The 25,033-nt window shown below is 40.2% G+C and overlaps 1 protein-coding gene across 1 annotated transcript in view; it reads right to left on the reverse strand.

The window, feature by feature from the left end:
• rmnd1 (required for meiotic nuclear division 1 homolog) overlaps positions 1-25,033 on the reverse strand; it is a 69,140-nt gene that overhangs the window by 28,309 nt on the left and 15,798 nt on the right. Inside the window, exons 4-5 of the mRNA XM_087991756.1 lie at positions 6,243-6,351; positions 3,684-3,759 (exon numbers count right to left, since the gene is read on the reverse strand). Coding sequence (XP_087847882.1) covers positions 3,684-3,759; positions 6,243-6,351 — 185 coding nt within the window. The remainder of the gene's footprint in view (positions 1-3,683; positions 3,760-6,242; positions 6,352-25,033) is intronic.

Consider the following 25,033-nt stretch of genomic DNA (forward strand, 5'->3'; position numbering starts at 1 on the left):
TTCAGACTGGAGGCCTGTGACCAGTGGAGTGCCATAAGGATTGGTGCTGGGCCCTCTACTTTTTGTCATTTACATAAATGATTTGGATGCGAACATAAGAGGTACAGTTAGTAAGTTTGCAGATGACACCAAAATTGGAGGTGTAGTGGACAGCGAAGAGGGTTACCTCAGATTACAACAGGATCTGGACCAGATGGGCCAATGGGCTGAGAAGTGGCAGATGGAGTTTAATTCAGATAAATGCAGGGTGCTGCATTTTGGGAAAGCAAATCTTAGCAGGACTTATACACTTAATGGTAAGGTCCTAGAGAGTGTTGCTGAACAAAGAGGCCTTGGAGTGCAGGTTCATAGCTCCTTGAAAGTGAAGTCACAGGTAGATAGGATAGTGAAGGCAGCGTTTGGTATACTTTCCTTTATTGGTCAGAGTATTGAGTACAGGACATTGGTTAGGCCACTGCTGGAATATTGCATGCAATTCTGGTCTCCTTCCTATCAGAAAGATGTTGTGAAACTTGAAAGGATTCAGAAAAGATTTACAAGGATGTTGCCAGGGTTGGAGAATTTGAGCTACAGGGAGAGGCTGAACAGACTGGGGCTGTTTTCCCTGGAGCGTCGGAGGCTGAGGGGTGACCTTATAGAGGTTTACAAAATTATGAGGGGCATGGATAGGATAAATAGACAAAGTCTTTTCCCTGGGGTCGGGGAGTCCAGAACTAGAGGGCATAGGTTTAGGGTGAGAGGGGAAAGATATAAAAGAGACCTAAGGGGCAACATTTTCATGCAGAGGGTGATACGCGTATGGAATAAGCTGCCAAAGGATGTGGTGGAGGCTGGTACAATTGCAACATTTAAGAGGCATTTGGATGGGTATATGAATAGGAAGGGTTTGGAGGGATATGGTTCGGATGCTGGCAGGTGGGACTAGATTGGGTTGGGATATCTGCTCGGCATGGATGGATTGGACCGAAGGGTCTGTTTCCATGCTGTACATCTCTATGACTCTATAATTCAACTGGCAATCAACTCAGAGTGCCCATAATTAGGAGCAAGTCAGCAAAGACTAACTGCCAGTACAGATTAACCCCTATGGTTTAAGTTAAAACAGTGATTGATAAATGTATGGGCATACACCATTAAGCAGATGTCCCTGTGCATTATCAATGGACTTCTTTTAGAATTGCCTAAGCAACAAACAGAACAATGTTTTACTGGACCACTGAGGTTTCTCTCCAAAGCTGCATATATCAGGCAGATGCACTATTAGAAATGTTATTTAATACTTTTTGGAAGCATTTCCTTCAGCTATTTTTTTTCCAAAAAGCTGTCAGTGTAGTCTAGTGTCTTGTATAAACCAGAATTGTGAATGTTGAAGGAGATGTAGATATTGAGGGCATTTGATACATTAGTTTTAGAGGTGGTTCCTGGCATAGATCAGAACTTCTGCAAAGGACAGAAATCATACATTTTACTTAGCTATTGAAAATTTAGTTGCTCTGCACCATATCTGCTGTCGCATAAAAGAGAAACAGTTATGAATATATTCTGTTCATTAAGCATTAAAAAAAGCCAGAAACATAGTACTTTCTTTAAGAATTATCCTTTTTATTGAAGGCCCTAAAATGTGGAGGTTCAAAAAACCAAATGATCCATTCTCACTTGCAGTTATCAATTCTCCCGAGCCAGTCATAAAGACTTACAGCTCTGCAATGGCAGAAATCAAAGACTTCCTCATGAGCTCTCAACTAAAACAAATACAATCCTCCCTCCCAGAGCACCACTCTATTGCCAGAAGTTAGATATGTGATAAGGCTAATTAATAAAATAATTAATTGGAAATAAATAAAATGCCTATTATTGTTGGTGATTCTTACAGCAGACAGGACCTGCTTACCCAGGACACAACACCAAGATAGAAACAATCAGAAATACATAAACACCCTATTTCTGTACACTTTGCTTTCATAGGTTAATAGCTTGTCTTCAAATGCAACGTTCTGAGGCATCTGGAGTGGATCTCAATTTAGACAGTGAAATAAAAGTGGTCTAATTGAAAGGTGCATGACTGGGTTGGATTGTTAGTGTCTGAAGGAGAATTGAATCAGTCTCAGCCTCTACATTCAAGGATTACCATCATCATTGGAGAGATTGAAGATTGCAGGACTACCGTCAGTGGTGAAGGCAGTGCTGGTGCAGTCAGGCGATTTGTTGAGAATCAGATAGCATGTTATAGACGTCAGGAGCATTGATAACAACCTTATATCTATCACTTAATCTGAGGATCATTACTCACACGGATTGCCTTTGATACTTACTTGCTTATGTAATTGAACTAATGCCTGCTAAAGTCAAAGTTGTTTAAATTTAATGGGCCCTTTTATGGTGCAGTGGTAGTGTCTCTAGCCCGCTGACTGGCAGGCCCAATTTCAGGTCCTGCCTACTCCAGAGGTGTGTTAAAAAAATGGGTGGGATGCATATGCCCTGATCCACAAGGTGGGTAAAGTTAAAATTTGGAATTTATAAGTGCAACATATGAAAACACGAATGTGAAATTTAGCCAGTGATTAAGATAAGATCTGTTTTAAGATCCAAATTGTTCCACGAGCCCTGATGTCTTAAATCCAACAAGGAGTCACCATTTTCCTCAATAGCACTTTAAATAAATTCCAATGATCAAACAATTGAACATTTATGATGAGAGAATATTGTTATCCAAGTTTCAGAATGTTTCACTGTTACAGAGCAGTAACAATATGCTAGAAAATAAATGATATCAGAACTGAAAGGATATATCTGTCTGGAAAAACTTAAAAGACTGGGACTCTTTCCTCTGAAATGAGAAAGCTGCAGGGTGACTGTTAGAAGTTTTTAAGATTATGAAATGATTTGATAGGTTTATATTGGAAGTAGAAGAAAGTGAGAACTGCAGATGCTTGAGATCAGAGTTGAAAGTTGGAAAAGCACAGAAGGTCAGGCAGCATCTAAGGAGCAGGAGAATCGACATTTTGGGCATAAGCCCTTCATCAGGAATCTGTAAGGTGGTTACAAGTTTGGTTAAAACCAGAATTAGGGGTGATTTAGTACAAGATAATCTTTAATAAATTCAATAGGGAATTCAGGAGAAACTTCATTACTCAGAAAGACTGTTGAGGATGTGGATCTATCCACCACAGCACTGGTTGAGGTGGCTGGCAAAGATACAGTTAAGGGATAGAACAATAAGTGCATGTGGGAGAAGAGAAGGATTAGCGATAGGGCTAGAAGAAGGGTAGTAGGATGTTCACAGACATGTTGTCCGTAATGATCTAATTCTGTGTTGTAAAAATGTAACATAATACAAATTAAAAACCGAATGACAATTAAGTGTATTTATTTAGGTTTAACCTCTTTCTATTCTCACCTAGAGAGTGTTTAAAATTAGTATATGCTAAAACCTGTGTCCCTTTAAAGTTATTGTTATCGCAAAGTTGGAGTTTAACAGAATAGTGGAAAATTATCGAAAAAATCTTTTGAATAAGCTATGATTTAATGAGGATCAACTTAAAAAAAAAATCAGCTGCATTAATATACAAGTCATATCCTTGTATCAGGAAAGTAGAAAAATACACCAAAGTGCAACTGACACACTACACCATTTCAAATTTTACAAAAAAGGTCGTAGATACAGAGATGTCATGCAAACCAACCTGAATAAAAAAATTAATCCATAGTCATTTGGCTTGGCCAACATGTCAGTTCCAATTACCAGGACATTTGAGGCATCTAGGAAAAACATTGAGGAAGGAATAAAATAATTTAATACTTTAATAATAGCAAATAGAAAAATACAAGATGATTCAAACAGATGATACAGTTCAATTTGTAGCATTCTTTCCACGGAGCAAAAATGTCAGAATATTAAGTAATTATTAAAATGATCAGTCATTAAGAATGGAAAATGAATAGCAAATAGAGATTACAGAAGTTTTGTCATGTTTGATTTCCAGGATCAATGGCCATTCAACTCATCCTCATCATTTGAACATCAATAATTTTCACTTGAATAAATGGGGTAAATGGAAGAATGTGCAATCATCATTATATCAGTATTAAGAGCTAAAAATTGGTGTTATATATTGATGTGTTTGCTATACATCTCGAATGGCTTACATTATATTTTAACTGTGTTATCTTTGCACACAACAAAATCCCACTGCTCACCTTCCTCTTGATAAGCAAGAGTGGGATATATTATGATGCCAATCATTTCCCCCTCAATAAGTATTGTTCAATGTCAGAAGAAGATTAAATCTCATATCTATCATTTAACCTGAGCTCAGAAACTGAAGGCAAAGGTAGGTTAAACAAGAATAGATTATTTGAAGGTAGATAAGATTAAATTACGCTTTGGTGAAATTCAGGTTTGCCTTTGGAATCTTAGCTGTTCTAAACAAAATGGAAATTTAGCTTCACAACTGCCATCAATTTTGAGACCTAGGTTATGTCATGTTTTTACAATATTCGTTGGTCCATCAATGCTCAATAAGATACTTTTCAGGTTTTCTTTATTAGTAACAGACCAGATAGTTTGCAATGCTTAGTTTATGTTGTCATAATCTCCAAGAAATATTAATGTAAGGCAAAGTCCATTTGTGAAACAAAGGTATATGTGCTGAACCAAAATCCAAACTCAATTCTGTCGGTAGGAGAGAAAACCCATTTTTCAAAAACCTCTTCAAAATATATTCTTTACTTTCTCATGAATAAACAGTAAAATACAGGTGATTTAAAGGCATATGTTGTTTGTAGTGCTCCAGAAAAAGTTAATCCATTTTTGGCAAGGAAGTGATACATCATGGGTTGCCTCTTGCCACAAACTGCTGCATGATTTGTGTCATTCCTCCATCAGTTCCATGAAAAATTGATTCTGCTGTCACTGTATTAAGGTTGTTGTCATATTTGCAGAATATTAATCTGAAGGTGGCTTCTGCACATTGGGTGGGGAATGGAATTACTAGGGGAAATGGGGAATTCAAAATAATCAGGTCAGGATAAGCAGTGTCAACTATGTACAATTTAATTCTGGATTTCAAATTTCACATTTTCAAACTGTGTAGTGGCTGTATTGCACCTGCATTACTCAATCAGGCTGTATTTTAAGAGATTGTGCACAAACAGGTATTCAAAGTATTCAGAAAAGATGGTGGATCTGGAACAGCAACAACATCCAGAATGATGGATGGGTGCAATATGTTCTTCACCTGCAGTGGAAGGAGAAACTTGCAGTCTCACCATTTGACTGGAAGCAGATGAGGAAGTGGTCAGGAATGTTAACTCATGCTATACAAAGCACAACATTATCTGCCATGACACCCCCTCTGTTAAGTGCTGAAGGGGGTCTTCAGATCCAAGTAGATATCTGGAGTGAATCTTAAACTTTCCAAAGGCTTCCTTGATGAAAAAGCTGACTGTCAATATGGCTTGCAACTTATTAGTGGGTCCTTCACAGGTATTATGAACCAAGTTTGAAAGTTGCATCCCCTCATCTCCTACAAGCTAGCCGTTAAGTGTGCTTCTTGGTTTGGAAAGGCTTGGAATATTGGACTTATGCATTAAAGATGCATCATGATAACTCAGATATCCAGGATGTAGAATTGGTAGCATACTGGAAAGATCCAGATGTGAAACACCAAGTGGTGATCAATTTTCCACCTCTGCTGAAGCATGGCACCAGGTACAACAGGGAAAAGGTCAACCTGTAGAAAGCTGGTGTTGTTTGTCACTATATGATGTACCAATCTCTGTCCTGCCCTGATCTTCTAGAGAAGGTGGTACTGGGCTGCTTCTCACATTGCTGCAGACCTCAGGTTGCAATGACAACTATAATGCTGTTAGGAAGAGAATTTGAGGACTTTGACCCAGTGACAATAAAGGAATAGTGCTATAATTCCAAGACAGCATGGTGTGGGGCTTGGAGAGGAACCTGCAGGTGGTGGTGTTCCTGTGCATCTGCTTTCTTCACCCTTCTAGGTGGTAGAGGCCATGATTTTGGAAGTTGCCGTTGTTTGAGCATTGGTGTGTTCCTGCAGTGGATCTCGTAGATGGTGAACACTGTTGCTGTGTGTGTTGGTTGTACAGGGAGTGAATGCTGAAAGTGGTGGATGGTATGTCATTTAAGCAGGCTGCCTTTTGTCCTGTGTGGTGTCAAATTTTGATTATAGCATTTTTAAAAATTTCACTGATACAGTGTTAATGACTATTCTTACCTCTGGGTAGGTCTGTTATTTCATTATATCCACTTGACATCAAATCATGGCAAAGGTTTTCTAGGTGATACTCATCAGCTGTTGCAAAGGCTGTACATTTCATCAGATCCTGTCCAAACATATACAGAGACAGAGATAAAACAATTTGATGACCAATCCAACAAGAGATGCACAATCCAACAAAGTACAGATGATAATAACATCTTCTCTGCTGTAATGAGCACTAATGCAGTTCTACTTTAATGTACATGGAACATTGCATTTGTTTAATAGCTTGTTCTTTTTCCCCAATACCACTCCTGAAAGAAAATGAAGACTTTGTCTTATATATATGTTGGTAAACATGCGAGCTGACTTGACTGAATGTTTGCTGCAAACATCTTTCATGTTAATTTGCTACCTGATACCGATCACTTCCTGACTTGCATTGGATATGTATCCTCATTCACTGAACAGTCAACTGTGCTGAGAAGAGTTCCACCGAAGAAACGATTCTTTGGGAACCGTTCTAAGGAATAGGAGCAGGCTATTTCAGACCTCAAGCCTGTACCACCATTTAGTTAGATCATTGCTGATCTTTACCTTAATTTTATCGACCTGCCTTGACCACTCTTAATACTCTAACAAATATTTTTCTTAGTTTTGATTTTAAAAATCGATCTAGCCTCAATAGCTTTTACTGCTAACCTTTGTCTAAGTGCTTTCTAAATTCATTTCTGAATGGCCCAGCTCTAACTTAAAATTATTCAACACAGCAGTGATGTTTTATTTCCCTTCCACAGGGACTTCCCAATGCCTTCAAGGCTGCACCTTATGATAGAAATTCAGAAACCAATTACTGAATTACAAACAAGAATGCACATCTGTCTGCCAAACTTGTCAGTTGACATTATTTTCACACAAAATATTATCAAACAAGCAACTGGGACTCGCCATATTCAATGTCTTTCTGCTCTAGCTAAATCAATTGTAACTGAAACACACAGTGTAGAGTAGGCTGATCAGTTGGGCTGGAAGTTTTCAAAGTCAATGTTTTCTCCTCTGAACTGTGAAACATTGACTCTTCACACAGATGAGCCTAATTTGAGAATTCCTTTGAGTTTTCACAATCCCTTTAGTCAAGATATAGACATAAAGGGACAAAAAAAAAGATTAAAAATTAATACATGATTTTAAAAAGGTTTTATACTGAATACCATGAAATAAAAATTTTGATTCCTCTCCAACACGGGAATTTTTTTTCATCGTAGAGGGAAACTAATGTCATAACTGGCCTGAAGGGACCCATCAGTACTCCAATGCGAGCCTCAGGCATTGCAGATATATCAACAAAGCACTGAACATAGCAATGATCACTTGTTCCATTAGAGGCTAGAAGGGGGCAAGTGAAAGTTGCAGCATGAGTTGCAATTCCATTGAGCGACATAAGGGAAAGACAAATTTTTTGCACAACTATAGGAGAAAAGGAAAATGTATATTCTTCCCTTTGAAAAACAAAGAGTAGGGTATCTTAACCAAACCCACACTGGAAACAGGAAAACAATAAATGTTATAACATAATTAATGAAACAAAGTTACATTTTCATTTACACTTCAGAATCAAGTACAAATTAGAAGCAAGACTGGAAACAGGCCATTTGAACCCTCAAGCCTGCTTTAACATTTGATGAAACCCAGGCTGATCTGATTGCAGCCTTTACTTTTCCTACAAATTACAAATTCTGGTCCAAATTTTCCAAGGAATGGCAATACCTTAACACTGCCACTACATTCCTTTTTTTTTTCCACTACAAGTGAGTTCTGCATTTCTGGCCCAAATGTCCATTCCCAGCTTCTTCAGAAATATGGAGCATACCTGAAATACAACTATTGCCGTATAGTACTGGATAAACAGGAGAAGTGAAGTCATATCCCTTTTTAAATCACCAGCTGATATGTTCGACCAAGTGTTTAAATGTCTCAAAAGCTATCGTGAATTATACTATTTTCAGCTCTATTTTACAGTAGAAAATGTATTCAAAAATAGTATCGAGAATTATTAATTATGCCATGGCCAATGCTTCTTTTGTTTAGGATGCTAGGGAGCAGGCGGTCACTGTCCGTGGTGTGGGGTTGAGCACTGTCTGTGCTGTTGGTAATGGTGATCGTTACCTGCAAGAGGGTCGAAATGTTGCTGTTGGTGCAATAACTGCATCCAGCAGATTATACTCTTGAGCAGGTTTTACACATATGAAAAAGTCCAAGTACATCCATGACAAAAAAAACACCTTAAGTATCAGACATACAACCCAACACTGTTTGGTTCAAAAACAGAAATTGCTGTTTGCTCCCGGTCATCTTGTTCAACAGTCGGTGGAGTCAGGGAGCACATTGGACAGGACAATAGCTGTAATCAGAAGTGTAAACTTGCTGCTTAAATACAGTGGATGCACTCAGTAAGCTTCGCAGAGTCAGGAAAGAGAGGTCACATCTAGAGTGGGACTGAGTATATGGTTTAGGGAATTTGGAAGCAGTATGAGAACCTGGTGCAGAGGGGAGTAGGTGCTTTTTGCTTGCTTTTTTTGGCTCATAGTTGGTACATATTTTTAAAACAGGATAAACTGAAGTCCAGGAGCAGGGGCCCAGCGCAAAAGACATCACACATAAACATAAATTCATTGGTTGGGGATAGCTATTGGCAAATGGGCTGGGAAGTGGCAGATGGAGTTTAATTCAGATAAATGCCAGGTGCTGCATTTTGGGAAAGCAAATCTTAGCAGGACTTATACACTTAATGGCAAGGTCCTACCGAGTGTTGCTGAACAAAGAGACCTTGGAGTGCAGGTTCATAGCTCCTTGAAAGTGGAGTCACAGGTAGATAGGATAGTGAAGGCGGTGTTTGGTATGCTTTCCTTTATTGGTCAGAGTACTGAGTACAGGAGTTGGGAGGTCATGTTGCGGCTGTACAGAACATGGGTTAGGCCACTGTTGGAATATTGTGTGCAATTCTGGTCTCCTTCCTATTGGAAAGATGTTGTGAAACTTGAAAGGATTCAAAAATGATTCACAAGGATGTTGCCAGGGTTGGAGGATTTGATCTATGGGGAGATGCTGAACAGGCTTGAACTGCTTTCCCCGGAGCATCGGAGGCTGAGGGGTGACCTTATAGAGGTTTACAAAAATTATGAGGGGCATGGATAGGATAAATAGACAAAGTCTTTTCCCTGGGGTCGGGGAGTCCAGAACTACAGGGCATAGGTTTAGGGTGAGAGGGGAAAGATATAAAAGAGACCTAAGGGGCAACTTTTTCACATAAAGGGTGGTATGTGTATGGAATGAGCTGCCAGAGGAAGTAGTGGAGGCTAGCACACTTGCAATATTTAAAAGGCATTTGGATGGGTATATGAATAGGAAGGGTTTGGGGGGATATGGGCCGGGTGCTGGCAGGTGGGACTAGGTAGGGTTGGGATATCTGGTCCACATGGACAGGTTGGACCGAAGTGTCTGTTTCCATGCTGTACATCTCTATGACTATGACTAATTAGAGTCTGAGAATCCTTAGAGTGTGGAAACATGCTATTCAGCCCACTGAGTCCACAATGACCCTCCAAAGAGCATCCTACCTTGATCCACACCCCTACCCTATCCCTGTAGCCCTATATATCTCATGGCTAATCCACGTAATCTGCGCATTTTTGGACTGTGGGAGGAAATCCACGCAGTCACGGGGAGAATGTGCAAACTCCGCACAGACAGTCGCCTGGAGATGGAATCAAACCCAGGTCCCTGGCACTGTGAGGCAGCAGAGCTAACTACTGAGCCACTGCTGCCCCATCTATTATCAATAACTCTCAGATTGAAGGTAAATAGAGGCAATATTTACAGGCTACAAACTTAAACGATCGGTATAAGCTTTTAAAAATAAAATTAAGAGCTAAGTAAACAAACTAGAGATGCCAGGCCAGACAATATGTTGTAGGAGCTGGTGGAGCCCATTGTGGGTTATTTGTTACAGACTACTCAGACCTCTCGGCATCATGGTAGTCCACAAACCTACTAACACACTAAAACAGCAGCTAATGAACTTAAAAGATCCTATACAGACAATAAGCAAAACAAATGGCAATTATAAAAATCTTGCAATGACTGTATGGGCTGCCAGAGGAAGTGGTGGAGGATAGCACAACTGCAACATTTAAAAGTCATCTGGACGGGTATATGAATAGGAAGGGTTTGGAGGGATATGGACTGGGTGCTGGCAGGTGGGACTAGATCGGGTTGGGATATCTGGTTGGTATGGACAAATTGACCGAAGGGTCAGTTTCCGTGCTGTACATCTCTAATGACTACGTCGGACAAACACGTAAAAAACTAACCACCAGAATATACAAACAGCAACTAGCCACAAAAAGACATGACCCACTATCACTACTATCCTTACATACAGACAAAGGAAGACACCACATCCATCCTAGGACAAGCCAAACAGAGATACACACGAGAATTCTTTGATGCATGGCATTCCAATCAGAACTCTATCAATAAACACATTGATTTGAATCCCATCCACCATCCTTTGAGAAAAAGAATGGAAAATGACATCACCCACCCAAAGAAACCTAAACACAAATAGAAAGCGGGACATACCACCACTGCTTCACCGGACTCTCACTGATGATGTTACCTAGCATAGTGATGAAACATCTGAAAGCAATCCTTCTAGCTCAGCAAGCAAACTTATATCCAGAACCTCAACCTGAGCAACAAACCTTTTTCAAAAATCGCGAAACAGGAGCTGTCTGCCTTTTGAACAAAAAACAATTTACACGCAATGAATAGTAATGTCTCATGACTCAAAACTAGTGGGTGTTAATCAAGCCCTTTCTGGCTCATTGTGTCTGATGCTGTAGTGTTCTATCATGATGAAAGCGATGTCCTTCCCATTCTATATCCTCATCCTTCTCCACAGAAGCCTGTTGTTATTTCCTCAGCTCTTCAGTATCCATCAATCTCCTTTTTGCCTGTTCCAGTTATGAAGAGCACAGCATGCAGGGATTATGCAGAACACACTGTCTGAAGAGCATCATCAGACTCCTTGAGACAAATTCAACCACTGGAATTTCACCTTCAGCAGGCCTATCATCTGTTCCATGATGACCTTAATGGAATAATAGGTTGCACTGTATCTATGCTTGACCTCAGTCACAGTTGCACAATGGAGACATCAGCTACAGTTGCAGAGGTTAGCCCTCATCTCCCAGCATCCATCTTTTTTAGATACCTGGCCCTTGAAATGTAGCAGGAACCTGAGTTGTCAAGGATTTAGATATCATGGCAGTTTTCAGGATGTTTGGTGCAGATCCCCAAAATGATTACACTCATTACCACAGATGACTTTTACAGACCAACCAGAATCCTGGTCTATTGATTATATCATCCATTATAGGATACAGTACTCTCGACTTCTGTAACGTTCTGCATCTGGGTGAAGCCAATTAAGGTGGCAAAACTTACTGCATGAGCTACAGTACTGATGACATGATAGGGAAATAAGATGAAGCAGTGTGATCTGACACAAATTGCTTCGGTAACAGTGTTGATACATTTGTGGGTTGAGGATTCAGAGAGTGCACACAGGTTCTTAGTGAATTCTTGGAAGCAACCAATTGTATCAAAATTTAGTGCAAATATCTCTTGCCTCTCACTTGGATAGTATAGCCACCCAACCCTCCAGTTTACACGTCCTTCTCCAGCACGTGATTCTGTTACAGTATCCCAGGACATCCTCAGTCTGTGGCAGCCATCCACTTGCTTATCTGCAGTAGGTAGAGTTGAGGACAATAAATTTTGTGCCTCCTGTATGTGTAATGTATCCTGAGGGGACATTTTGTTGCAATTTCTTGTGTAGGCTGTTTCATAGCCATGGGAGGTTTCTGCTCGCCTTAGGTTTGCTGATTGGTTAGATTATCCTCAGTTTCTTAGTGTCTTTATTTACAGTGTCCTACTGCAGCAGGAACTGTTACCTAGGGACCCAATGCATATATATGGGTAACATCAGAAACAAAAAGGCCCTTGCTAACGTGAGCTGTCAGCATTCACATCACAAACAAATTACAGTTCACCTTAGTCCTTGATAGAGGACACATGGGGGATTCCAATTTCTTCTTTCTTTGCACTCCCTGCCAACTCCAGCAGTTCTAAGCTGAGCAGGTTGATTAGAAAAATATTCTCACATTCCCACTCGATTCTTTCAGTTAAGTCTTCCTCTCCCTACTTCACCTCACTGTGCCCCAGGCATACTAGAGATGCCAACTGCTGTGCTGTACTGTCCCCCTGTCAAAGCCAGGGAAGTGATGATCAACGATGACCCCACCTCAAACACAGTAACTGTAGCCACAGAATGCTGTATCATCTTCCATCCTCTTGCTGTTACTTGACCACCTTCAAAATTACTGTTATTATTAAATATGGTAAGATTAGGCAATGATGAATTGTTAATACACAGAAATTGGACGCTCGCTACTCACAAGCTGAGGTTCTCGTTTTGCCATTAAAATCTTGGATGGAACAATGGACTTTAATTACTTGACCCTGTGAATCTCATTTTTTCTGATCTTGCCATTGCCTACAGTTTAGGCCTTGGGAAGATTCCGCTGACCATTTTCCCTCCAACATTAAATGATTTGGTTGAAAATAGTATAATTAACTAACCTACTTCAACTACATTGAGTTTTTGTTTTGGAAGAACACGAAGTAAAATCTAACTTTCTGCAAGTAAGGTATACCCATTTGCAATTCACTGGTATTTCTGAAATCCAGCCAAAAATATATTTGTATAAAAAAGTATATGAAAAAGGACTGTTTCATCCTAACTTCACCATGCAAACGATCTCCCTTTCCTCCAACTGCAGTTTCTCAGTCTCCTGGGACAGACAAAGACAGACAGAAAATAATTTAGGGCTAATTTAGGAAAAAAGCTCTGGGAAGTTTACATTTGACCTTCCCTCCACTCTCCATGCAATAAAAGCAAGCTACAGGGGAAAACAGTAATTTTTGAAAAAGGTACCTAAGCTCATACCTGGTTCATTTGCCAATAACTTGAAACCCATATTGTCTAGTTTCTGACCCTTCAGGCAGTGAATTCAATTTTTCCTTATTTATTGCATCAAATTCCTTTATGATTTTTAGATAATCTATTAATTCCACCTTCAACATTGCCATTCTGAAAGCAACACAGCTTATTTTTTGATTGTAACTTGAATGCCATACCCTCCAGTACAATTCTAGTATACCTCCTCTGTGAAATGAATGTGATACTCAATTTAAGGCCTAATCAGTAATTTATGAAAGGGTCAGAAAACCATTCTTCCTTTATTACTTTATGTCTGCGCTTTAATATGTTAACAGCCTTCTAAACTTGCCACGATGCTGCGATTTATGTATATAAACTCCAAGTTTCTCGGTTCATGCCTCATCAAAACTGCATTATTTATTATAATACTTTGTATTGCATCTCTTCATTCTTCTAACTAAAACACATCAGATCACACTTCTCTGCATTAAGATTGCATCTCCCACATCTGTCCATTTCACAGTCTTCTGGGGCCTATTATTATCCTCCAAATTGCTTACTACATCTCACAGTCATTTCCAAACTTGCAAATTATTCATTGTATATTCTGTATATCTCTCATACACATGCTCTCTCTCAGACACACACACCCTGCCACACTCTCACCCACGCACACACCCTCTCATAGGCATCTACTCCGTCACACTCACGCACACTATCAGTCAGACACACACACACACAAGCTGTAGGCAGTCAATCCATGTAGCATTTTATAAATTCCTACTTTGGAAACAGAACCAGTCTGACTCAAGATTGGAATACAACCAGACTCTAACCTCACACCTTGAATGCATTGTTGAGCTGAGTTGTCACCTTTTTTTAATAAAGCCTTGAGTTATCTCGGGAATGTGACTTGAAAGAAGTTCTGGGATTTACGTATTAAAGAACCAAAACCTGCAACCCATTCTAAAAAGATGAAAGACTTAACATCAATCTAGGTTTGTTCAATATATCGTATCAGTTGCATGATCTTTTGCTATAAATTCTGTGTCCTACGATGCTGCCCCACTAGCTACCTGACGAAGGAGCAGCACTCCGACAGCCTGTACTTCCAAATAAACCTGTTGGACTAAACCTGGTGTTGCGTGATTTTTATCTAAATGTAAGTTATTGTTATATATTAAAAACAGTAGTTTTAATACTGATTCACAGGGGTTCCCCTGTACGTTATTCTCCAATCTGAAAAACAGTTGGTCTGCTTTCTGTCCCTTAGACAGCATTGAATCCACTGTTCCTTTCATTCGTCGGGTTTCAATTTTTATTCCAAGTCCATCACATGGCACTTTACCAAATGCCTTTTGAAATTCCATAAACACAATATTGACTTCACTATCTTCACCTGCCATTACTTAAAGAACTATGAGACAGGCTAGCTGCACCAGTTGCTATTTCCTGCCAGTTCCATTTGCCTCCTTTTCAAATCACATTCACGAGATAACTTAAGGTTTTATAAAGAAAAGTGACATCTCAGCTCAGACAATGCATTTCAGGTGTGAGGTTAGAGTCTGTATTTCAATCTTGAGTCAGATTGGTTCTGTTTCCAAAGTAGGAATTTATAAAATGTCACATGGATTGACTGCCTACAAATTGTGTGTTTTCTGAACAAAATAGAATGTATCTGCAAATACAATTCTGCAAATGTACTGAGAGTGTATGTAAAGGAAAGAGAGAGAGTGTGTGTCTGGGAGAGAGGGAGAGAATGCTAGTGTGTGTGTGCACGTGAGAGTGTGTGCGTGTGCGTGCTTGATAGTATGCGTGAGTGTGACGGAGTACATGCTGATGAGAAGTTGTGTGCATGGGTGTGAATGTGGCTGGGTGTGTGTGTCTGAGAGAGAGCGTGTCTATGAGAGATATACAGGGAATATACAAGGAATAACTTGCAAGTTTGAAAATGACTCAGAAATGGAGTAAGCAATGTGGAGGATAATAATAGGCCCCAGAAGAACATTAAAAGATTGGTGAAATTTCCTGACAGTCCCATTTGCCTCTCTTTCAATTATATATCCTTTGATCCCTTCTTTCAAGCCACACTCTTGATATAACTTAAAGGTTTTATTTTAAAAAAAGTGACATCTCAGGTCAGGCAATGCCTTACAGGTGTGAGGTTAGAGTCTGTCTGTATTTCAATCTTGAGTCAGACTGATTCTGTTTCCAAAGGATTCAATTCACCGTCACACTATTGTGCTTCATTTGTTTGTCCCTCTCATCAACATATTCAGTTACTTACTCAGCTGGCGTTTTCCTTCTCTTGCTGTTCTGCCTTTTCCTCATTCTTTTCTGACTTTCAGATTTCTTTTTCCCAGTTTCTCATCAGCAATTGAGGACTAATGGGGTCAGAGCTCAGGTATTTTAAAGAAGTAACCCCATTTCTCTGATGGAGGGATGAGATTAATATGACTGCCATTGGTAATTACAAAGGAATGAGGGCAAAGTTGGCTGAAGCTGACTGGGAAAGGAACTCAGCAGAAAAAACGATTTGAGGAAAATGGCAGATGTTTAAGAAAATAGCGAACACCTCACAGCAAAGATACAGTGACGCAGAAGGATGCTGTGAAGGCAATGTGTTGCAGCAGTAGTATGTGAAAAGTGACAATGACGGTGCGATTCTCAGTGACAGCGTCCAAAGCAAATGTTGACTGCTTGAGGAATTTCAGCTCAGTTGTTGAATTGAAATCTGGGTTGTGTACATGGGGGCACATGTTTTAAAAAATTCTCAAGGTCAGGTTCGTAGGAGAGTAGTCTGACACAGAACAAACGACCAAGAGGCGAGTCTGCTAGAATATGGGCATTTTATTCCCCGCAGAGTCGCCACAACCAGGTCCAAACAACGGGTCTGGCTTATACTCACTCTACATGTTACAAAAACTGGGAGCCGTCAGTTCTCGTAGAGCGGTTGCCAACAACCCACGCTCGGCGGTTAAACGTAACCCCGGAGCAGACTCACCGAACTGGAGACTTTTCCAGCTGATATACTCTTTTAAACATTCATGTGAACAGCAGAGCAAGGCTAAAAAACACATTCCATTCTGGTTACATACAGATAAGAAGATTCACACGGGGAGGTGTGTAATAAGATTCACACGGGACTAAGCAACACCTCCATTCCGGTTAGATTCACACATGTATTGGGACATAATTTTTAACCGTTTCACCACATTCCACTGCTTGGCCCAATACATGTGTTACATTATGATTCACACATGTATTGGGACATAATTTTACACCACATTCCACTGCTTGGCCCAATACATGTGTTACATTATGCTTAATTCAGTTCAATTCGTTTCAGTTAATTTCAGTTCAGTCAATTCAGTGTAGTTCAATTCAGCTCAGTTCAGGTCTGTTCAGTTCAATTCAATTGTGTTCAATTCAGTTCCGTCCATTTCAATTCAATTTAGCTCAGTTCCATTTTGTTCCGTTCAATTTGATTCACTTCAGTTCCACTCAGTTCAGTTCAGTTCAATCCCATTCAATTCTGTTAACTCCGCTTCAGCTTTTTGGACATGCCCACATCCTCCGCTGTACCCCAGGCAAGGGGTTCTTCGGCAGGACTGGGATCCTCTCTCAAACAAACTGCCACGTACATGCCCACATCCATGCCATCCCGGGACGGTCGGGACCTCCACAGTTTGTTCTTCTGGTTTCTTAGTCTTTTTCCAAAACATTGTTCTGTATCAAAATCTCTCCTCAATTGCGATTGACCCTGCTCGCAGCGCCAAATGTTTTAAAAAATTCTCAAGGTCAGGTTCGTAGGAGAGTAGTCTGACACAGAACAAACGACCAAGAGGCGAGTCTGCTAGAATATGGGCATTTTATTCCCCGCAGCGTCGCCACAACCAGGTCTCATACTTACAACGGGTCTGGCTTATACTCACTCTACATGTTACCGGAACTGGGAGCCGTCAGTTCTCGTAGAGCGGTTGCCAACAACACACGCTCGGCGGTTAAACGTAACCCCGGAGCAGACTCACCGAACTGGAGACTTTTCCAGCTGATATACTCCCTTCCAGATATAAACATTCATGTGAACAGCAGAGCAAGGCTAAAAAACACATTCCATTCTGGTTACATACAGATAAGAAGATTCACACGGGGAGGTGTGTAATAAGATTCACACGGGACTAAGCAACACCTCCATTCCGGTTAGATTCACACATGTATTGGGACATAATTTTTAACCGTTTCACCACATTCCACTGCTTGGCCCAATACATGTGTTACATTATGATTCACACATGTATTGGGACATAATTTTACACCACAGCACACCAGAGAGGGAACACAGTTTCAGGAGACAGTTACACCTTTAAATTAACTACATCAAACTTGGTCCATGATCAGAGTCAGGACGGTGTGTCTGCAAGTGAGGTAGGTAGGTATTGAAATCTAAAATTTAGCTCTGAAGGAGCTTCAGCCAGTGATTTTGCCCAAAAGCCATGAAGTTCTTGCTCCCAGAATGGATGAGGGCACAGAAGATGAGCAAACTGACCACAGCATCATAGTACAGAGTGCCATTCAAGTGGGGGGAGAATGGAAACTGTTCTCTGCTGCCAAGAGTCCCAAAGCTGTGTTGCCTACTTGGTGCCAAGGCAAGGACATCTCTTCAGGCTAGAGAAGAACTTTTGAGTGAAAAGGCCAAGATTCAGTTGTCATGGACCACATAGGTACCAACGCCACTGACAGGACTGGGAATGAGGTTCTGCTGTGGGACTATGAGCAGCTCAGGGCTATATTAAAAAAGCAGTACCATAAAGGTAATAATCTCAAGAATACTACCTAAACCACATGCAAATTGGCATAGAGTAAATAATACTAGAGAGGTAAATGTATGGATCAAAGATTGGCATATAGGGGAAAGGGGCTCTGAATCATGAGCATTTCTCTGTGGAAAGAGAAATTGGGCCTCATTTGAAGCATTCAGGGGTCAGTGTCTTGGGGAATCATATAACTAAGGTTATACAAAGGGGTTTAAACTAGTTGGTTGGGTAGGGCTTAATTGAAGGGATGTTTAAAATAAAATCAAAAAGAAACAAGAGAGCAGAGGTGCAGGATTATGAAGAGGCGAACAATAACCCTAGTATAACAGGAAGAGGCAAAAAAAAATAAGCTGAGTCGTGCAGTTGTAATTAGAATCAAAATAAGTAATAATGGTAAAAAGTCAAAACCTAAGGCTCTTTTTCCGAATACATGCAGCATTTGCAACTAGATGAGTTATAGAGCCATACAGCACGGAAACAGACCCTTCAGTCCAACTCATCCGCGCTGACCAGAAATCCCAATCTCACCTAGATCCATTTTCCAGCCTTTGGCCAATATCCCTGTAAATCCTTCTTATTCATATATCCAGCCAGATGCCTTTTAAATGTTGTAACTGTACCCACCTCCACCATTTTCTCTGGCAGCATGTTCCACACAAGCACACCCTCTGTCTGAAAAGGTTATTCCTCAGGTTCTTTTTAAATCTTTCCCCTCTCACCTAGAACATTGACAGCACAAATAAAATAAATGATTTTGAATTGACAGCTATTACAGAGATGTGGATGCAGGGTGAACAAGACTGGGATTTTAATATTTAAAGGTATTCAACATTCTGGAAAAACAGACAAAAAGGAAAAGGATGTGGGGTACTATTGTTAAGTGCAGTGATGAGTAGTGATATAGATGCAGTACATCATGACATGGAATCCAACTGGGTGGAAATAAGGAATAGTAAGTGAAAAAAATCATGGATGGGAGTCATAGAATCCCTACAGAGTGGAAGCAGGCCTTTCAGCCCATTAGATCCACATTGTCCCTCTGAACAGCATCTCACCCAATCCTGTAACCGTGCACTTCCCTTGGCTAATCCACCCAACCTGAACATCCCTGGATACTATGGGCAATTTCGCATGGTCAAGCCATCAAACCTGCACATCTTTGGACTCTGGGAGGACACACACACGCCCAAGGGTGGAACTGAACCCGGGTCCCTGGCACTGAAAGGCAGCAGTGCTAACCATTGAGCCGCCGTACCCTATAAATTGTAATTAGGGCCTTACTCTAGAACAGATTAAGAAATAATGGAGGCATAGAGGAAGGCATTACATGATTTTAATCTGCATATTGACTGGATAAATGAGATGGCAAGGTTAACATGGAAGTTGAATCTATAGAATGCAGAGATTGTTTCTTAGAGTAGTACACTGCACAACCTACCTGGGAACTGGCTGTTTTAGATCTAGTTATTTGTAATGAAATAGCAATCACAACATGAAGAATTTCAAATTCAGTCTTCAGACAGCAAACAGGCTCCAAACTAGTGTCCTCAACTTAAATAAAGGCAATTACAGAGAGGTGAACAAAGAGTTGTCTAAAGTGCAATCAACAATGGGTGGCTAAAAAGCTAATTAAAGGGAGAAAATTAATTATGAAAGTAAACTGGTCAGAAATATAAAAATAAATAGCCAAGAGCTTCTCCAGGTATATAAAAGAAAGAGAGTAGCTAGAGTAAGTGTGGGACCATTGGAGGATGTGACTGGGGAAGTTATAGTGGGAAACAGGAAAATCAAAGATATTTCGCGATATATCAACATTTTGCACTGGTCACCAGAGTGGAGAACACCGTAACCATCCCAAAGGTATCAGGGAAGGTGCTAATGAAGGAAAGGTCTTGTCATACTTTTTATCATGAGGGACAAGGCATTTCAATAGAGCGGAAGACAGACAAATAGACAGCTTATGATCTGCATTCAAATGCTTTAAGGGAAATAGCTGCAGAGAGCAAACTTGTCTCGAACTTCCTGGATTCTGGGAGGGTTCTAGTGAATTGGAAAACCATAAATATGATGTCCCTGTTCAAGAAGGGAGGAAGACAGACAGCAGGATTCTATCGGCCAGTTAACCAGACATCTATCACTGGAAGAATGCTAGGATCCAATACTACAGAAGAAATATCAGGACACTTAGACACCGAATGCAATCAGAGTCAACATGGTTTTGTAAAAAGGAAATAATGTTTGACAAATTTGCTTGAGTTCTTGGAGGATAAAATCCCAGAGGTACTCACTTAAACTAAGTGCAGGAAGCTCAAGTGTATGATAACACAGGAAGAAAGTATTGTAGCTCTAATTTAGTAATTAAGTCACTTACATCCACTGACGTGTTAGATATAGGGATACTGATGTATTATACAAATTTTGTTTTAGGCACTGTACCCAGAATAGCGTTTTGAGATCTGCACTGGTTGTTTTGGGCACTACACAAAAGCTGTCTTGTTTCTTATCTATTAATAAAGGGGTATTTTCAGATTAATGGAGTTACATATTTACAGTGTGTTTAAAATCTTACACTTTGTTATAAGTAGAGTGGGCGGCACGGTGGCATAGTGGTTAGCACTGCTGCCTCACAGCGCCAGAGACCCGGGTTCAATTCCCGCCTCAGGCGACTGACTGTGTGGAGTTTGCACGTTCTCCCCGTGTCTGCGTGGGTTTGCTCCGGGTGCTCCGGTTTCCTCCCACAGTCCAAATATGTGCAGGTCAGGTGAATTGGCCATGCTAAATTGCCCGTAGTGTTAGGTAAGGGATAAATGTAGGGGTATGGGTGGGTTGCGCTTCGGCGGGTCGGTGTGGACTTGTTGGGCCGAAGGGCCTGTTTCCACACTGTAAGTAATCTAATCTAATCTAATCTAGATAGTTTGCATTATTCTATTTTAAATTCATTCTTTTTATAATACTTTTTTTTTATGAAAGCAAAATCTGCAGCATTGCTTGTTGTGCTTCAGGAGAGACCACTTTGTTCAAACCAAAACAAATAAAGTTATGAACTCTCAAGTTGGATCCCGTCTGGAATCTGATTTATCTGGTAACATCTAGTTGTGTTATAATCCCAGCAGATTAAAAGTACTTTACAAGTAAATTGCTGTTTCACTTAGAGGGTGCATTTGGGTCCTTGGACAATGAGGAGGGAGGAGGTAAAGAAATCAGTGTTAGACCTTTCAGAATTGAATGGGAAGGTATTTTGAAGAGGTGTTAAGAGTAAAAGATGAATGGACTAGTCCCTGCAGAATATTCACAGTGGAAGGGTGATGGCATACTGCCTGGAGGTGCCATAAATGCAGCCTTGTCATGCCACACATTTTAAGAATATGGAAGAGGAAATGAAACTAAGTAGAAATTATATAAGATTTAACATATGTACAACATTTTTAAAGGCTAAATTTTTAAGACCTGAAAGAAAGCAATACACATGATGAAAGTAGAAATATTACCTAACAGCTTTCGGATAGTACAGAAAATTTCCATGGCAGCCAGGAGACAGCTGAATAAAAATTTCATGCAAAGAGATGTTGAGAAAAATCCAAGTAACAGTTTAGTTGTACAAAGGAAGTGGTTCAGACTAACAGACACAAACATATCAATGGTTTAAGCATTTAATTATGTTTGCCAAAGGACAAGTGTATAACCTGTTGTTTATCTTGCTCAGTTATAAGTCTTCACAGTCTAGCTTCAAGAACATACGTGAGAACTTCAAAAGCTATTTAAAGAATTGCATCTGTTCACATTCAAGCATCATAAATTTACTTTAAAAGCTTTTGATTAATGTGGGGATTCCCCATTGTTTTATCAAAAAGGAGCCAGTTATAAGATTATAAAAGAACTTTATTCAGTGACTGTCACCCAGATGTTCTTGCATTTGTGGATTTAATAAGGTGTGAACAAATTGTGCTAATCTTCTTTAATAGTTCAATCTGCGCAAACTAATGCCTACATCTCCCACTAAAAAGGAATTGAATAGAAAAAGTGACAACTTTCCCTGTTCATTAAATAAGACAGAGTGTACTACAGGATTTTTATTTTACGTGAATTGAGTGAAGGCAGTCCCCAGTTTCATAACGGTGTCCTTCCCACACTCACTATAGTAGTTGTTTCTGATCCTTGTTGGGTGCCTGGAAGGCAGACTCCCCCAAGGAAGTAAAATGATAAGCAATAATTCAATCCATGCCAATCCTCTGCACATGATCTATGATGTCAAACTCCTCCTCAGGTCTCCAGCATTAGGTATGTCAGTCTTCAGCAGATTAGAATCACTCAGTAAAATATCAACAAACAGCTGGGCACACTGGACACACAGATCCTTGGCCCCGTACAGCAAACCACGTTGTTGCGCAGAACATATGTGCTCCAGTACTAGCCACGCCCCGAGCCAAGCTGTCCCAGTACATCTACAACACTGGAAACTAAACCAATCATGTGGATAATTACCCCAAGTTATGGTCACAATACAGGACAAATTTTTCAATATAGCCATTACTGTCTCATTAGTCTACTCTCAATCATCAGCAATATTTGACAGATGTCAACATCAGTGCTACCAAGCAACAGCAATAAATCTATTCAGAGATCCTGATGGAGCCTTTTACCAGATCACCATAAAGCCTTGTTCAAACATCTGCAAAAAAGTTAACTTTGAGATTTGAGATGACAGTGAAAGTTCTTGACATCAAGGCAGCATTCAACTAGTATAATATCAAAGAACTCCAACAAAATAGAATCAATGGGAATCAGAGCAGACTACTTAGAGGCATACCTAGCACAAAAAAAGAGATGATTATGATTGTTGGAGGTCAATCAACTCATCCCTGAGACATCACTGCAGGAGTTCCCCAGGGCAATGTCTTAGATCCAGATACCTTCAGCTGTCATGGTTAACGAGCTTTCCTCCATTTTTAACCCCCAAGTGGAGGTATTCACCAATGATTACAGTTTCATTCTATTCAATTCCCCAGATAATGAGGTAGTCCATGGTCACTTGCAGCAAGACATAACATACTAGAAGGGAAGATTCATGCCACGTAATTGCCAGTTTATGGCACTTGAGTTAATCTCCAAGACAAAATTCAACCACCCCAGTTCTATTTCAGATACACAGACAATGGGGAATAAAACCGGAGTTTAACTTATACATACTTCTTACTGTGTGCAGAGACACACATTTTACAAAAATTCTCCTTCAAATGCAACACAGTTTTGATCAGCTATAATATAAAGTAACACAAAGGAGCAAGGAATAAACCAAGAAACTACAGGCCAGCTAGTCTAAACTCAGTGGTGGTAAAACTATCAGAAGCAATTCAGAGGGACAGAATTAAACAGCACTTGGAGAGGCAGGGATTATTCAAGAACAGACAACATGGTTTTGTTTTAGGTAAGCCATGTCTAACCAACCTGATTGAATTTTTTCGAAGAGGCGACCATGTACGTAGATGAGGGCAATGTATTTCATATTGTCCATTTGGGCTTCAGCAGGCTTTTGATAAGGTCCCATATGGGAGAACGAAAATGAAGCTAAGAACCTGTGGGATCCAAGGAAATTTGGCAAATTGGATCCAGCATTAGCTGAGTGGCAGGAAGCAGAGGATAATGGTTCAAGGGTGTTAGTTGAGCTGGCAGCCTGTGTTCAGTGGGGTTCTACAGGGATCAATTTTGGGGGCTTTGCTGTTTGTGGTCGACATCAACAATGTATTCTTGAATTTAGGAAGGCTGATTAGTAAATTTGTGAATGATACAAAAATTGGGGTGGTAGTAAATAGTGAGGAGGACAGCCCGAGAATACAGAAGGATATAGATGGGCTAGTTAGATGGTCTGACCACTGGTCAATGGAATTCAATCCAGATAAGTGTGAAGTGATGCACTTAGGCAGGATAAGCAAAGCAAGAAAACAAAGATCATCATTAGGGCTCTAGGAAGCACCGAAGATCAAAGGGTTTGTACGTCCATCAGTCCCCTAAAGATAGCAGGGCAGATAGATAAAATAGGCAGTAAATAGGATACTTGCTTTTATTAGCTGAGGCAGATAATTTAAGAACAAGGAGGTAATGATGGCACTGTATAAAATATTGGTTATGCCATAGCTAGAGTATGCTGTACAGTTCTGGAATCCACATTGTAAGAGGGATATGATTGCATTGGATGGGGTGTAGAGTAGATTAACTAAATTTTTGCCTGGTCTGGAGAGTTTTAGTTATGAAGAGGGATAGGATAGATGGATTGTGTGCTTTGGAGCATAGGAGACTTAAGGGAGAATCAATGATTGAGATGTACAAACTTACGAGGGGCATAGATAGAATAGACAAGAAGGAACTTTTCCCTTGGCATAGGGATCCAAACCAGGAGCATAGATTTAAAGTAAATTGCAAGTGGTTTAAAGGGGATGTCAGGAAATACGTTTCACCCAGAGAGTGGTGGAAATATGCAAGAGTGATAGAGGCAGAAATCCACATAATATTTGAAAAATATTTAGATGTGCACTAGTGCACAAGCAAAGCTAAAGGGCCACGTGCTGGGAAACAGGATTAGAATAGTTAAGTGCTTGTTTTTGCCCAGCACAGACTTGATTGGCCAAAAGGCCTTTTCTTTTGCGCTGGAAGCCTATGCAAAAAAGTGATTATGCAAAAGTGAGGACTGCAGATGCTGGAGATTAGAGTCAAGATTAAAGTGCTGCTGAAAAAGCACAGCAGCATCCGAGGGCAGGAAAATCGATTCCTGATCAAGGGCTCCTGCCCGAAATGTAAATTTTCCTGTTCCTCGGATGCTGCCTGACCTACTGTGCATTTCCAGCACCACTCTAATCTTGCCTATACGACTATGGCATGCTCAATTAAATGAATTGAATTGGCTTTATTGAATGAGTGCAGTAAAATGT

This window comes from Chiloscyllium plagiosum, unplaced genomic scaffold (assembly GCF_037043375.1).
Source record: "Chiloscyllium plagiosum isolate Xiang-an unplaced genomic scaffold, Cpla_swu_hap1 HiC_scaffold_10, whole genome shotgun sequence".
Classification (NCBI taxonomy): Eukaryota; Metazoa; Chordata; class Chondrichthyes; order Orectolobiformes; family Hemiscylliidae; genus Chiloscyllium; species Chiloscyllium plagiosum.